The 14886-nt window shown below is 41.7% G+C and overlaps 1 protein-coding gene across 1 annotated transcript; it reads right to left on the bottom strand.

Moving 5' to 3' along the window:
• Positions 1 to 342: 342 nt before the first annotated feature.
• Positions 343 to 14879, bottom strand: SLC16A3 (solute carrier family 16 member 3). The gene is made up of 5 exons (XM_038156933.1): positions 14742 to 14879; positions 8220 to 8464; positions 7584 to 7727; positions 6460 to 7227; positions 343 to 5170 (listed from the first exon to the last, which is right to left on the bottom strand). The coding sequence occupies exons 2-5, from the start codon at positions 8440 to 8442 to the stop codon at positions 4884 to 4886; spliced, it is 1422 nt and encodes a 473-aa protein (XP_038012861.1). The 5' UTR covers positions 8443 to 8464; positions 14742 to 14879; the 3' UTR covers positions 343 to 4883.
• Between the last annotated feature and the right edge of the window lie 7 nt (positions 14880 to 14886).

Here is a 14886-nt window from a genome sequence, read left to right as displayed (position 1 = left end):
CCTGGAGCACTATTCAGAGGAGAACATTAATATTTTTTACACAGCACAGCACAAAATTAATTGCTGTTATTTTAAATTAGGTGATGCTTTAAAATAGTCTTCAGGATCATTTACAGCAGAAGCACATATCCATTTTGGAATTGGCCAAACTATGAGTCACGGCAAAAGCAGTCCCCTTGCCCACATTAAATTCTGGCTGCCTGTCAGCTAAGTGTCAGCTCTTCTCTATAAACATTCTTGTCCCTGTGTAGCTGTTTAATAGGCATGTGTAAATGAAGCCAAATGTCCATATTGGGGTGTTAAAGTTAATTTTTTCCCGAGCTTATTTTCTCAAACCCACAGTTTTTGACAACCAGATATTTATTCACTACATTTGCAACAGTTTACTAGAAAAGCATAAAAAAATTACTAAGTATAAATATACACATTACATTAAAGTGCATTAACAAGAAACAAAATGTCATCTCGCACAAAACTGAAGTGTATTCCCATAATCCTAAAGACAAGTGTGGCAAAGAGATACAGATGCACATACACAAGTCAATACTTACATGTTGTAACATGTAAGAGTTTGCATTCTGAAATTCTTCTGTTTATGATTGTCTACCAAATGAAACATTTTCTTTGGGATGTACCAAAGTTGCATATGTGAATTTTGCTTTTTCATTTTGAAGTTTGGTTGCTTGATTGGGGGAATGTTCTAATTTATTTTTAAAGAATTATTCTACATTACCTAATACCCATTTGTGTAGATGGAATTTAATATTAGCACAAGATCTCTCCAGTCCTTTACACCATACCTTTATACCATCCATCTCAAGTCTTAACTTTAGGGAACTGGCTTAGCTTGAAACAGATAGCTGCACCACTTTAAGACTTCTAGTTCTGCTGAGGTCTTCTAGGCTCCAAATGGCTACAAAATATTTAATTTAGAATTTTCAAAAAGCAAACTGATCTTTGTATAGGAGGAAGAAAATAATTTTAACTCTGCTCATTTTCTAATAAATGGGCAAACTGTCTGTAATCTACTCCTGCAGGTATTTTGCATGTATATATATATGTATATGTATATATATATATATATATATGTGTGTGTGTGTGTGTGTGTGTGTGTGTGTATACACACACATATGTACATATGTATGTGCAAACACATGTATTCTTCTTTATATAGTCTCTATGTATTACTGGCATTTATACACATTTCATCTCCTTGCATCAGACCCTTATTTTCTTTAGACCCATTACATAATCAATCATACAATGCTTTAACCATAAATCCTATAGTACACAATTTATAGAATGTGTGAAGATCCAAAATGTTTTAAAAATTTTGCTAGCCTGCAGGATAAAAGACTATTCACTACTTTCAGAGAAAGAATCTTTGAAAACTGTTTTGGTTTTTTGATTGTTTACTTTTCAGACTTCTGAGATATATTCATGATCTCTGTGTCAACAGAAATTGCATATGTTTCAATAGTGTATGATGCAGGAGTAAACTACAATCTTTGGATGCTTCGCAATTCGGTTGCATAATTACCTACATTCCCTTCCTTTTCCCTTTTTTCAAATCAGAAAATTTTCATCAGGTGAAGGTTGAACAAAGGTTCATCTGGGTAGATTTTGCATGAAACTGTTCTGCCTGTGACCCTCAGCAATCAATGTCTCTTTAGCAATGCTTTATGGCTTCGACCGTATACATCCTCAAAATATATGGATGAGCGCATCTCAGAGACTGCTCTTAAGGGCATCTCAGTGGTATTGAGATTAAAGAAACACAGCAGCAAAGTACCTGGAAGAATTTTAAATCAATTCCTTGCTTTTAAATGTACAAAATACATTTTAAAAAAATATTTATCAATCCATTAAAATATTTACAAGCAGAGTTAAATTAAAAAGGAGCCTGGCTGGACAGTGCTAGGAACCTAAGGACTAGCTGCTTGTGGGGTTTAGTTTTGATTTTTTAACACATTGGGGTGGAAGGAGAGAGGTCTATAAAACAGGAGATCAATAACCCTTTGCGGCCATGCAATAGGAGCAGTTGGGTACATGCTTCAGCACAGTCTGGTATAGTGGCCAGGAGGTGTTCAGCCTAGGGATCAGGAATGGAGGTTTCCTTCCCATCAGTTTAACAAATCTCTTTCCAAGAAGATAAAGGCAGCTGAACAGAAAGAGGACTGGAGGGCTAGCACACACTTGGGTGTTACCCTTGAGTGGGACAGAATGGGAGGAAGGAGCTTAACTGGCTCTAGAACTCTGAAGGACTCTCAAGCCTGCCACTTTGGATGTTGCTAGGAGAGCTACATTAGGAGTTCCTCACCTTGGTATTGATGCTTCTTGCAATTAATAAATAATTATAAAAGATTTTACACTGCTAATATGCTTTTTTAACTGCTTAATGAATTAAATTCTAACCCTTTTATTCCTCACAGTCAATAAAGGAGTCCTTTGATTTGACCACTCTAGTTCAGTAAACATCTCCTGCTGTCATAAATACCGCAAGCAATTGCTAGGCCTGTGCTGAAACACAAGAGCATTGGCAGTCCCAGTCAGAGTGATTGATCTTTGAGTGGAAGAAAGTAACTTGTATAGGCAAAGGAGGCCTTTCTGTGAACACCAGTTTTACTTACAAGATTATTTATGGTTTCTTGTTGAACCGTGTCTCCTTGTCTTCCTAACTTCATTTTCTCTCTCAAATCACATAAAATTACAACATAAAACTTTTTCCATCTTAACTGTAAAAGTATTATGTATGGAAAATTAAACATAGTCTGGAAAGTCAGTATGATGAGCATACAAATGACATTCTGTCACATAAAAAACAGTCTACACAATTTGCAGAATGTACAGAAACTTAAAATTGTGCCAAAACCCGAGGTCAAAGGAATAACCATTTAGTTCTGTGATAACTGCATAGCATTATCTAGCAAGGAAATCCAGTAATCAAAGCACACAGTAAGACAAAAATGGCTATCTGAGAATATGAATTCACCTTTGGAAAGGTTTATAGTTTCTGCTTTTTGAAACAGCAGGGAATTCCAATCTGAAAGCTGTATCAGGCCTTCATGTATCATCTGAAGCAGCCTCCAAGGATATAATAAATTACTCTGTGGATTCAGTTTTTCTCTTGCCTTCTGGAGCTACAAGTGTTGTGTTTCAAGTACCAATTTAGTCTTTAGCAAACTGGAACTAAGTTCAGTAAGTAAGCTGTTACAACTGGGAAATGTCATTCACTACAATTGCTGCCACTAAATTAATAAGACCTTAAAATAATGCACTACATGGGATATAAAACCAGTTTATTCTATGCAGCATCCATTTCTTTTGAAAGTTATATTTCTTACTTTCCGATTTCTGTGCAAGGTTGTCCTAACAATGCAAAACCATTTTGAAGAAACTTCCAAAATGGAAGCTGGTGTCGTTCATTAGAGAATGGTTCATGGTTTTGGCACTTTGTTTCTGTTAAAAATTTAAAATGGATACTGAATTTTAAGGGATTAGAGTCTTTCAGTTTTCAGTTATTAAGCAGAACAATTTTGGCACCTGAAAGCCAATATTCCTTTGCTACTACTAAGAAAACAGAATCTCTTACATTTAGTCTGTTTTGAAGATTGTTACTGCAGTTACAAAGCCGATTCAGTTTTTTATCAGTAGATTTGAGAGGTGGCATGCAGTAACATGATTTTATATTTTAAAAAATTACATTTCTTGAGTGGTTTTGGGTGGGGAAAAAAAATAGAATGGTTTTCTTTTGCCTTCCTTTTCTATTCAGTACCATGCCATCATAAAAATGATGAACAGTTCTATCATGTTTCCTCAAACAGCAAGAATGGCACTTTGAACTTCCATAGATTAAGCCGGGGGGTAGGGAAGTGGGATAAATGGGGAAGAAAAAAACCTCAAAACTAAACATGCTAAAACCTTCCCATGATCCTAACATTGCATTTTATGGATGACTAATGTTTCAAAGTTCAGACTCTTCCCTAAGTCTACCCACTCTGTAGGTCATTTGGAAACTTGCACCATCATTTCTTTTCCATACAAAATGGACACTTTTTCAGAATATTCTACTGATCATCTTGTCCATGTTACTTGTAATATTTTTCAATGCTCTAGGGAAATTTTACTGAAAACAGTATATGGAATTGTGAGCTAATTTTGTTTCCTCAAGGTCTGTCAGGATCCCTTTTTTTTTTTTTTTTTTTTTTTTTTTACTACTACCTCGGAATACCACTTGTGTGATCTGCTGAGGACACTATCTGTAATATGCCTTTCCAAAAACAGGATTCCCAGATGATAATTACAAAGGTTACAGGCTTAGGCAGAAATGCATTTACATTTACATAAATCAAAGTTACAGATATTATCAAAATTAAATTAGGGCTGAGCCAATTAATCTAAAAAAAATCTAAAAAGGTAAGAAATTCAAAAGCCTAATGGAGACCTTTAAGTTCCTGAGATTTTTATCCATATCAAACTCTTTTCCCTTCACAGAGAACGTAGGGGAATTATATTTAGCCACACAACACAGCGATTTCATCAATATTTTCTGAAAACATACATATAATTCCACTTTTCTGAAAATATGCTTTTCCTCTTATCTTCCAAGTGAGCAGTTTCTGGTGATGCATAGCAAGAGCCTACTTGTGTTCATAAAAGCTTCTTAGTTTACATAAAATGTATAACCACAATGTTCCACCTTTTACCAATAAAGCTAATTTTCCAGTAAGATGTTGTCTAGCTTATCAGCTTCCAAAGAGACCTGATGAGCTGACTAGCCCCCAGTTACTAAAGCAGATGGCCCAGCCCTAAACTATTTCTGTTTCTAAAATAAATAGCATTGAAAAATCTTTTTCTAAACACTTTTCAGTTCCTTGTCATGCTCACACACAGGTTTCTGGATTAGTTACAACTTCGCCATTTTTTTCAGGCTCATCTTTCAGAAACTGCTCCACTTCAATAGAGTCCACTTTGGCATCTTCAGGAGCTTTGTTTTCAGATTTGTTTAATTCCTCTCTTTCTGCTGCTTCTTCTCTTGTATGTGGTTCTTCTGATTTTTTCTTAATGCAGAAGAAATTTCCCAAGGCCAATACAAGGGCTGAGGTGGTAACTTCAATTCCAGCAATAATGAAAACAAACATGTACCTCCCTGTTGCATCCAGGAGTTTTCCTGAAAAAGGCAACATTCCAGGTAATTAACAAAAGTGATTATTTTGCAGTGAATATTTTTCTGATTTTTAAAGCATTTTGACTCTCCTGTCTAGAATCACCATGACTACCTAACCAAGTTTTTTGAAATAGGATTTTAAAAGTTTATAACAAAATATTTCTCAATTATTTCAGTTCAGTTTAACAGTCACTGACACTACATAACATACCAAAACACATACTCTGCTGCACACAGAGGCGTGCCGTTCATCTGAAATAAAACCAGCCTCGCCTTCAGATGCAAAAGATCAAAACACATGCTTTGTATTTCAGATAAAAATGTGTGCATCCATGGATGGTATCTGTGTCATCTGTATCATGATCTGATCATCGTTATCCTCTTGCTCTCAATTTCATTTACCTTCCTATACAGGTAGTGCTTTGTCTGCTTAAAATGCAAATCTTATTCAATAGTCAGTCTGGAGTAACTGACTGGTTCTGACACTGGTAAAGGTAAATTTTTACAGGACTCGGTGGATCTGGAAGAACAGGTGGGAGGATATGAAGAAAGTGCTTCTCCAAACCTGAAGATTGGAGGAATTAGTGCATAATACTGGTTTTCCCACGAAGGGCGTTCTGTCCAAATAAAAGCACTTGATGTTTTTACTGTCTGGTATAAATAGTAAACATTCTATGGCAGTTACTTAGTGGGTTTTGGGAGGGAAAGTGTTTTTCAGTTCAGGGTCTGTAAAATGTATGTTCTTTGATTAGTAATTAATTTGTATTTTGACTTCAAATTAATGAATTTTAGTATTTTGTCATGTCCCCTTATTCTTGGGTTGTAAGATGTGCAATAGAAGCACTATACCTTCCTTAAATTAGTCCAGTTTTATAGTTGTCTTTGTAAGATTTTTTTTCTTCCTTCAGATGTTTTCTTTCCTCCTCCAAATCTACCATGGATATAGAGAATGTATCCTAATATTTCCCAAAGAAAATTGACAGTTTCTTATTCTGAATCCCAGTCAGCTATCTACCAATAAGAAATTCAGTGCAGGGTTTCAGAGGAGAAATAGCAGCATCTCCAGATGGCAATTTAACCAATCTTGAAATAGATCCAAGAAGGAAAAGGTTTATTCCATCCCTTCTTGGAGTATTTCAGAGTGTAACTGCAGAAAGCCTTTGAAACATGTGCAACACTGGCACAATCTACATTTCTCGAGTGACTCACATCTTTTTCTCAGCTCCCTTATATTTTGTGTAAATGAACACAATGCACATCATTTAAAATTCTGAGCTAAATTGCATACTTGCCTGCTGATGGTGGACCAATCAGAACAGCCATAGCTTCTGCCAGGAGCACTAAACCGATAGCACTGGAAAACTTCTGCGTACCAACGATAGCCATGAGAACTTCAAACTGAAGAGCACCTACCATTCCATAAGAAATGCCAAAGAAAATGCAAAAGACCACCAGTCCACCATAATCAACAGACATAGAGCCCATGAGATCTGTAAAGCCATTAAAAATCATAGCAAAACTGAAGAGGTAGACACAGCGTGGTCTAACCCATTTAAGACCAGCTACCATTCCACAGATTGGGCGAGCAAAGATATCAATGAATCCCAGAATAGTCAGAAGAAAAGCTGCTTTGGTGTCTTGATACCCTAAATCCTTGGCATAACTCACAACAAACACTGGGGGAACAAAGAGGCCAAGCACCATGATAGATGCTGCTAGCGCATAGATTACAAACCCACTGTCTTTAAACACACTGAAATCCAGAAGTTTTTTCTTCACTTTCTTCTCAGCTGGGTCTTTGGTGGCTTCAGCCTTTTTGGGTGGCTCCAAAGGTCTCATTAGTGCTCCACATACACAGCAGTTGAGCAGCATCCCACCCAGGATAAGGAATCCTCCTCTCCAACCATACTCATGCTGTAGTATCTGCCCCAACGGTGAGAGAGCACACAGAAACACTGGACTCCCAGCAGCAGATAGCCCATTGGCTAAGGGCCGGCGTTTGTCAAAGTAACGGTTTAACATGATGAGTGAAGGCTGAAAGTTTAGTGCCAAACCCAAACCTGTAGTAGAGGGTACATAAAAATTAATACTGGCCTACAATATCATTGTTAAAGATATTTTAATTACAGTTTTTCTGACTTTTGACTTAAGAGAAAATAGTTTTATTCCAAATGGACAAAAGAATCCTAAGATAACACAAAGTATTTTACCCCCATAGTATTATTGTACTTTATGATTACCCTTCATGCTATTAAACATTCATAACAAAAATAAATGACCTTTTAATTCCACATTTATCTGCCATCTTTATAAAAGCCCAGTTGGGTGATCCTTATGCTTCAGGTATTTTTCAGTTAAACAAAACTTCAGCCTAAAGCTAAGACCTAAGTGGACTCATTTTCAGCATAGTACTTACCGGTAATCACACCTGCAGTTAGATAGATCTGAACGATGCTTGTGCAGAAGGAAGCTATCACCATCCCCATTGAAGCAAAAAGGCCACCCACCAGCATGACAGGGCGACAACCAAAGCGATTGACACATACGCTACAAAGTGGACCTGGGCAAGAAAATCAAGTTAGGGTTGCTACAATAAACCAACTTTTGCAACTGATTTTATGACACTTTGTATTTCTTGGGTAGACTTCAAAGTGCAACCTTAGTGGTAGGAATCAATGATCTTAAAGGTCTAAGGTCTTTCCAACTTCAGTGATTCTGACTTGTTTTGTACTTTGTCCATAAAGTCAAGCCAGTCAGGAAAAATGTGCTTTCCTCTGTAGTCAAATACTTCAATCTTTTTTGTCTTCAGATTGCCTTGTGATTTTTCTTTTTCATCATCTTTTGCAACTACTGACTTAAAAATACATTATTTTAAATAAACTGGATGGGCTTAAAAAATCTTTTGATTTACGTGATTAATAGTAATTCTTCCTTGGAATGCCTTATTTGCACACAAGTAATGATACACAGTCATGATACAGATCGTAAATGGCTGTAAGATTTACAGACCTAATTGTATGACACAATGTTTCAAAACCAGATAACTACTCACCTGTTCCATAAAGCATGGCCAACAGAATGGAGGAAATCCATGCTGTGTCACTATATCCAATGCCAAATTCCCGGATAAGTTCTTTAAAGAAGACACTAACTGCCTTAGGAAAGGCATAGGAGAATCCTGTGATGATAAAACAGCCAAAAAGGACAGCCCAGCCCCAGCCTCCATCAGGGGCTTTAACACCTGACGGACCATCATCAGCTACTACAGCTCCCATGATGAAGAAGCTTGTGTGTTCCCTAAGAAACAAAAAGCAATTAGTATCTCTAAAATTGCACTACCAACTAAGGCATGGAACTACTTTAAAAAAACAGTCTTGAAAATGCAGTGCAATTTTAACTATTTCTTGTTTGAGTTTACTTTTTACAAAGCTTGCAAAAGTACGTGAAAATGAGAAGCACACAACTGAGTTTTAAATGAACGGCCCCGCACAGCTCTCAAAGTCAGAGCTGGATTTCATCCACATCACTGCTTCATCAAAAAACTGAAGCCATAACAGCATTTCAGGGGTGTATCTGACTTTCACAAATACGTAATAATTGCTGCATTATAGTCTGCAGGATTTTTTTTTTTTTATAAGACCTTTTTACATTAAGCTCCTGGCCTATTCACTCAGGAGATCTGTTGCATCACAAGTGCTCTGTGAAATGGTGGACTAATCACCCAGATATTTTATTCCCCACTGAGGACATCTGTACAGCCCTGATACACTGTTATCTTGAAAAGATAGAAAGATCCCTTTGAGATGATGATGAGCTATCATTTTTCACACATCAAGTTCAAATGCTAAACTGCAATGAAAATCCCCAAGAGCCATTTTTGTGGATGCTGGGAGTTAGTAACTGAAGCAATGCTCAGTACAACTGCCTGAAGCAAATGCTTCCCATTGTTGTTACTACATGGTCAGTAAGAAAAAGTAATCTCTAATGAATCTCGGCTCAAATGTATAAAGAACAGGAGTAAGATGTAAAATTGAAGCACTTCAGGGAGTATTGTCACTCACACCACTTCCAAGTTGTCCAAACATTTCATTTGAAGTGAAGGTTTAAAATATTGGGGGAAGAGTTTTGTTTGTTTCCATTACCATCTAATAGCAACACAAAGTTGGTAATAATACATGAGCATGCTTTGTTGAAAAATAGCAACTGGCAATCTCTCCAGACTGCTTATACAGTGCTGGGTGGGGACATTCAGTGCCTTATGGCATTCACCTCTGCGCACAGGCTGGGACAGTCTCCTTTACTGCGTCTACAGCAAAGTTGTTGTAAGCGCAGCCTCTGCAGACCTACAGGGCTGAACCCCCATAGCAAACTACACCCATGCCATAGGAAGCGGCGAGTGGCTTTGAGAAGAAACAGCGTTAAGAACTATTTGGCAGCACGCTTGTTCCTTCCAGAAGAGAACTGTCCAAGATTTTCGGGGGGAGAGAAGTCAGCTCGGCACCCGGCGCACCGAGCCTGGTGCGGACGCGGCTCGGAGGAAGACCCGGCTGCCCCGGGCGCGCTCCGGCCCTCGGGCAGAGGCTGCAGCAGCGGCCGCGCCCGCGGCCCCGCGTGACCCCGCGCGGCGATGCCCCGGCCCGGCGCCGCACTGAGACGTGCGGGACGTGACTCCCGGGCGGGGGGCGGGCGCTGCCCGCCAGCTGCGCGCGCGGCCCGGGCGGAGCCGGGGCCGCACCCCCGCCCAGCGCTCGCAACCGCCGCTGCCGGAGCCCGGTGCTCCCACAGGAGAGGGAAACATCCTCCTTCCTGGCCGTTCTTGAGCTCTTCCATGCCCAGCAGAGCAAGTCAGCCTGTAAGAGACACATTCTGTGGCACCTGCCTTACGGAGCTTACCATCTTTGCCACGAGGAGCAGTCTCTAAAACGGTTTTATGTTTTGCTGTGATGAAAGAAGTAGACTTGCTGATGTGAGGGAACCTGGCCCACTTTCTAGCATTTCATAAAAATAGGTCTACAAGGAAACACTCAGTAATATCCATTTACTCTTCTTTACATCACGTCTACTACCACATTCGGCTAAAATCACCGTAAACCCGCACACCAGATCTTCAAGCACCATCCTTTCAAGAGTGGTTCACATTTGCACACACATGCCTCAAAAACAGCTCTCTTAAAGGGAAAGGCTGAGAGAATTCAGATGGTTCAGCATGCAGAAGAGGATGCTCTGGGGAAGCCTTATTGCACCTTTCCAGTGCCTGAAGTGGCTACAAGAAGGCTGGAGAGGGACTTGTTATAAGGGCATGCAGTGAACAGAACAAGGGGGAATGGCTTCAAACTGACTGTAGGTTTAGATTAGGTATTGGGAAGAAATTCTTTAGTCTGAGGGTGATGAGGCCCTGGCAAAGGTTGCCCAGAGAAGCTGTGTCTGTCTCATCCCTGGAAGAGTTCCAGGCCAGGGTGGACAGGGTTTAGAGCAACGTGGCCTGATGGAAGGTGTTAGTGCCCACGGCAGCGGGATGGAACGAGATTAAGATTTCTTCCAACCCAAACCACTCTATGATTCTACAATCAATGTTATTAATCTGGTTTTGTCCATTGGTTGTTCATGTTAACACATCAAAATAAAAAGACCATTAACCAGAACTAAATGAACCCTGTCTCCATAAACACAGAAAGAATGTACTTCATCCTGTTGTGGTGTACCTTACTAGGCTGGATTGCATTCACCTCCTTAAGAGGTGAATAAGAAATAATAAGGGAGTAGTGTGGAGGTTCCTTTGCAAAATCTATAAACGAGGGGTACCACCTTTAGAAAAGGCAGGCTTGTGGGTGATCTGCACTGGCAAAATTTTTACTTAGGATTTCGCTACAGTGCTGGGATGCCATCAAAGCCTGCTACGATAGGAGGCTACTGCCTAACTGTTGCAACAGCTTGTTTTGCTTCCTGCTTTTGCCAGCTCAGCCCTATTTAGAGGCAAAGGATTACATTCAACTGGCTGCAGCTCAGTTTCATATCTCCACAACAGACATAACAGTATTGTCAGTATTTATTCCAGATTTCTTCTATCATAAATGGGTTCTTGCTTTGGTAATGTGCAAAACAAAGGTAGCATCTGGGGTTTCATCTTCCTGATATTATCTTCTTGTTGTCATGGAAACTAATATAGACTCAGTTAGGAGGAAATACTAGGTAGCATTGCGGGTGGTGTGATGGTGTGGTTTCTGGCATGATGTATAATAAAAAGGAGCAGCTAGAAAAGGCAAGAATCTATTATTTGTGTTTAGCCACTACTCTTACTGGCAACATAGCTGTACTTCATGATCAGCAGTATGGGTAGGAAGAACATTTATGAGCATGTACACTGGCCTATATAGCTTGAGAACTTCATGTTCATAAATTTTTCCCAACTATGGCTGAAATCTACACAATCTTGAATTTCTATGATACAAACAAAAGATGGTTATCAAAAATAGAACATAAGCTTCCAAGTAGGGAACCCAGTTCAGCCTAGACTTCAGTCTGGAGCCACACCCAGCTCAGAAATGTATAACTACAAAATAAGGAAGATGGTATAAGCTGAGTAATGTACACATCCTCCTTCAGTTTTTCTTATCTGTGTAATAAAGAAAAAAATTTCTGTCTTCATAGGGTGTTGGGGGTATGAATACATTTAAAAACATAGGCTGCTTAATGTTGTGTTAATAGGAATATAAACATCCCGAATTTGCCCAAAGGTATTAAAATCTAAGCAGACTAAGCAAAACATGCATGTTATTCTTGATTTTAAGTGAGGATTCCTAAGACAAACCAGCTCTAGTGAAATTTTTCAGGAAATGTTTCCTGAAAAAATAGTTTTTATTTTAATATTCTCCAGACCCTTATGATAGCCCTCTACATATAGAACAACTACCCTTTTTGTATTGACATCACTGACATCTGCCTATTCAGCATGACTTTAACTCCTTCCTGCTTCTCTAAAGTACAAATGCATAAATCTTTAAATCAGATTTTATTATAACTCAGGTACCTCATAGGAGCCATTTAGATGGGCCACTGGTATAACCCACTAATGCATTTCCTGTGTGTTGCCTGCTTAAATATTAGCCAGTTGAATTATATGTTCATTCCAAAGGCTGCTGCTAAATTATGTTCCCTACAAAATCATTACCATATTTATCAATGCCTATCCTGACCTCCTGTCCTCCCTGCAAGGCCCTGCCAGTGACTGCCACTCTCCCATTTTGGCCTCCTCCATTTCAAATGAGACAATTTTTCCAGATCTGCTGCCTTAAGGGTTTGCCAGTTTTCCCTGTTGTCTCATCTCCCTCTTAGAACTCCTAGGATAATTCTGTGCTGTCTGCAGCTGCAAGTGATGTTCCATACCAAATCTTGACTATTAATCATTCTCCAGTCCCCATTTAGCCTCAAAACAGCTGTTCACTGCTGCTGCACAGTGAGTAACATTCATCACAAGTTATTAGCAGACCTCACTAACAGTAAATTCACACTGTAATTTTATATGTAGCAGATAATGATAACCAGTCTAAATTCTATTATCTGGGTAAAGTGCTCTATAGGGAAAGTTGTGAGTATTTATTTGCTTGTTTTATTTTATATCATGAAAAGTTGCAGAATCCCAACTTCACTTAGGAACAACTTACAATTAATTTTCATGTACCATGAAAATTAATTTCAGCCCTGCAGTTGTGATGGCTTTGCAATGTTTTGAAGCTTTAGAAAAACATAAATGCTTGACAATTGCTTATAGTGAAGAAGTGTCCTTATATTGTTTAGTATAAAACCAAAAAGTGACAGAGATAGATAAATACTAATTAAGGGTCTAGTCCTGTCACCAGCTGGGCATCTCTGCTTATTTTTGCAGACTATAATGGAACTACCCTAATATATGAAGTGCTTGCATGCATATGCACTGTATCTCAAGCTAGGTGGGCACATGTAGCTGAATATAGTGAGAAAAGATCATCTGGCTAAGAGGTGTAATTTTACACAATAATTTTGGACAGTGCAGCTGCATAATAGGGTGTCACACATTGAGATATGTGAATTGCCACTTCAGTCACAATTTAAAATGCCACCTTTTTATTTCTACAATATACCTTGAGTTATACTTCTGACTGAACCACAGAAGGTGTACTGTACTAACAGATTCTGATTTACATTTTAAAACGGCTGCCACACTGCTTCCTCTGAAATAAACACTGCAAAACCGTACATGACTTTACTCTGTGACATCCTAAATTGAATGGTTTGCCCAAGAGGAGTGCATTTCCACTAGTGCAAATGGTCTGCCCCTGTGAGGAAGCCGAATTACTGAAATTCAACTCCACCTTTTTGTGCTTTTTCTTCTCTCCACAGAATTGCTTAGAAGGCAAGCCGCACACCCCTCCAGGTGGATTGCGAGCAGCATCGAAAAAGGGTCTTTCCCAAGAGATGGCGAGGGGCTGCGGCGGCCGCCGCGGGAGTGCTGGCGGGGGAGAGGGGTTGGGAACACAATGGTGGCGGTCGCGCGGCGTCGCCACGGCCACGACCGCTCGCGCGGCGCTCCGGGGCGGGCACGTAGCCCGCGCTGCCCGGAGCCGAGACGGCCCCCGAGGAGCGCTTGGGTGGCCGCCGCAGCCAGTGCCCCACACAGACCGGGGAGACGCCGCGCGATTCCGCGTCCGGGTGCCCCACCGTTCTTAGTGTGCTTGCTGAACCGAGTAAGGGGATTCCTGCCTGGTGCTGAGACGATGTCCTTATGAGGGAACAGTCCCTCAGACTGCTCGTCTCTCGCTCTGACGGACCTGAACGGTCACCGATACAACAAAAAATTCCGAAATTCACCTCCGTGGGCTCGACACTGAAATAAGAGCTGAGCAGTAGCGAAGGGACAGCGGAGGCGAGAGACCCTGGTCCCCCAGTAACGGTGTGAGGCCACGAATGGCGGAAACAAAGCCCGAGCTCGCGGGTGCCCCACGAGCCACCGGTGTGGCACTGTACGTGCCCTCGGGCCGGAGGCACTACGCGCCTAGGCGTGACCCGGCTGCCAGAGGGGAAGCCGGGGGCAGCGCTATCTCGTAGCAGGCGGAGTAGGGCTCGGTGGCCAGCACCGCTCAGCGCCCGGACAGCGCTTTCAGGCCGGTGGCGCCGAGGACGTTGGGCGACCCACACAGCAAAGCGGGTTTCCCGACGAAGAGGTACGCCCGCGTGGCCCCATGAGCGAGGAGAAAAGCAGCCGGTGGGACGGCGCCCCGCCGACCGTCGTGAGGTGGTGCCAAGGGGTGCGAGAACAGTCGGCGTCGTGCCCGCGTCCCCACCGGCGCCCAGCGCAGCCTCTGGGCAAGGGATGAACCCGCGTCTCCTACGCCGCGCTTTGCCCAAAGCTTGGGCGGCGCTCGGGCTCATCCGCTGGCCCGGAGAGCCCCACGCAGAGAAGCGCCCTCGGTCAGCCCGGCGCTCTGGATTCGGCTCACCCGGCTCCGGACCCCCCCCACACCGCGCTCCCCACCGCGTTCGTCCGCGTGCGCCAGGCAAGGACTCCGCAGCATCACGCACGGCGGCTCCGCCTCGGTACCTGAGTCACGTCCCGCGTCTCGGCGCGAGGATGCCGGTGCTCGCGCCGCAGCCCGCGGTCCCGTGTGCCCACGCCGAGCCGCCGCTGCCCGTCTGGTCCCGCCGGCTGGGGAGCGCTCCCGCGCGGCGGCTCTGGGGCTGCTCGC

Source organism: Motacilla alba, chromosome 18 (genome assembly GCF_015832195.1).
Source record: "Motacilla alba alba isolate MOTALB_02 chromosome 18, Motacilla_alba_V1.0_pri, whole genome shotgun sequence".
Lineage (NCBI taxonomy): Eukaryota > Metazoa > Chordata > Aves > Passeriformes > Motacillidae > Motacilla > Motacilla alba.
The sequence above is the reverse complement of the archived record's forward strand: the minus strand, read 5'-3'. Positions and strand labels throughout refer to the sequence as shown.

Coding starts and splice junctions, on each gene's coding strand:
- SLC16A3 (XM_038156933.1), bottom strand. CDS start 8,442: ATGGGAGCTGTAGTAGCTGATGATGGTCCGTCAGGTGTTAAAGCCCCT. Junction 7,728..8,219: donor GGCCATGCTTTATGGAACAG/GTGAGTAGTTAT, acceptor TTTCTTGCCCAG/GTCCACTTTGTAGCGTATGT. Junction 7,228..7,583: donor AACTGCAGGTGTGATTACCG/GTAAGTACTATG, acceptor CCTCTACTACAG/GTTTGGGTTTGGCACTAAAC.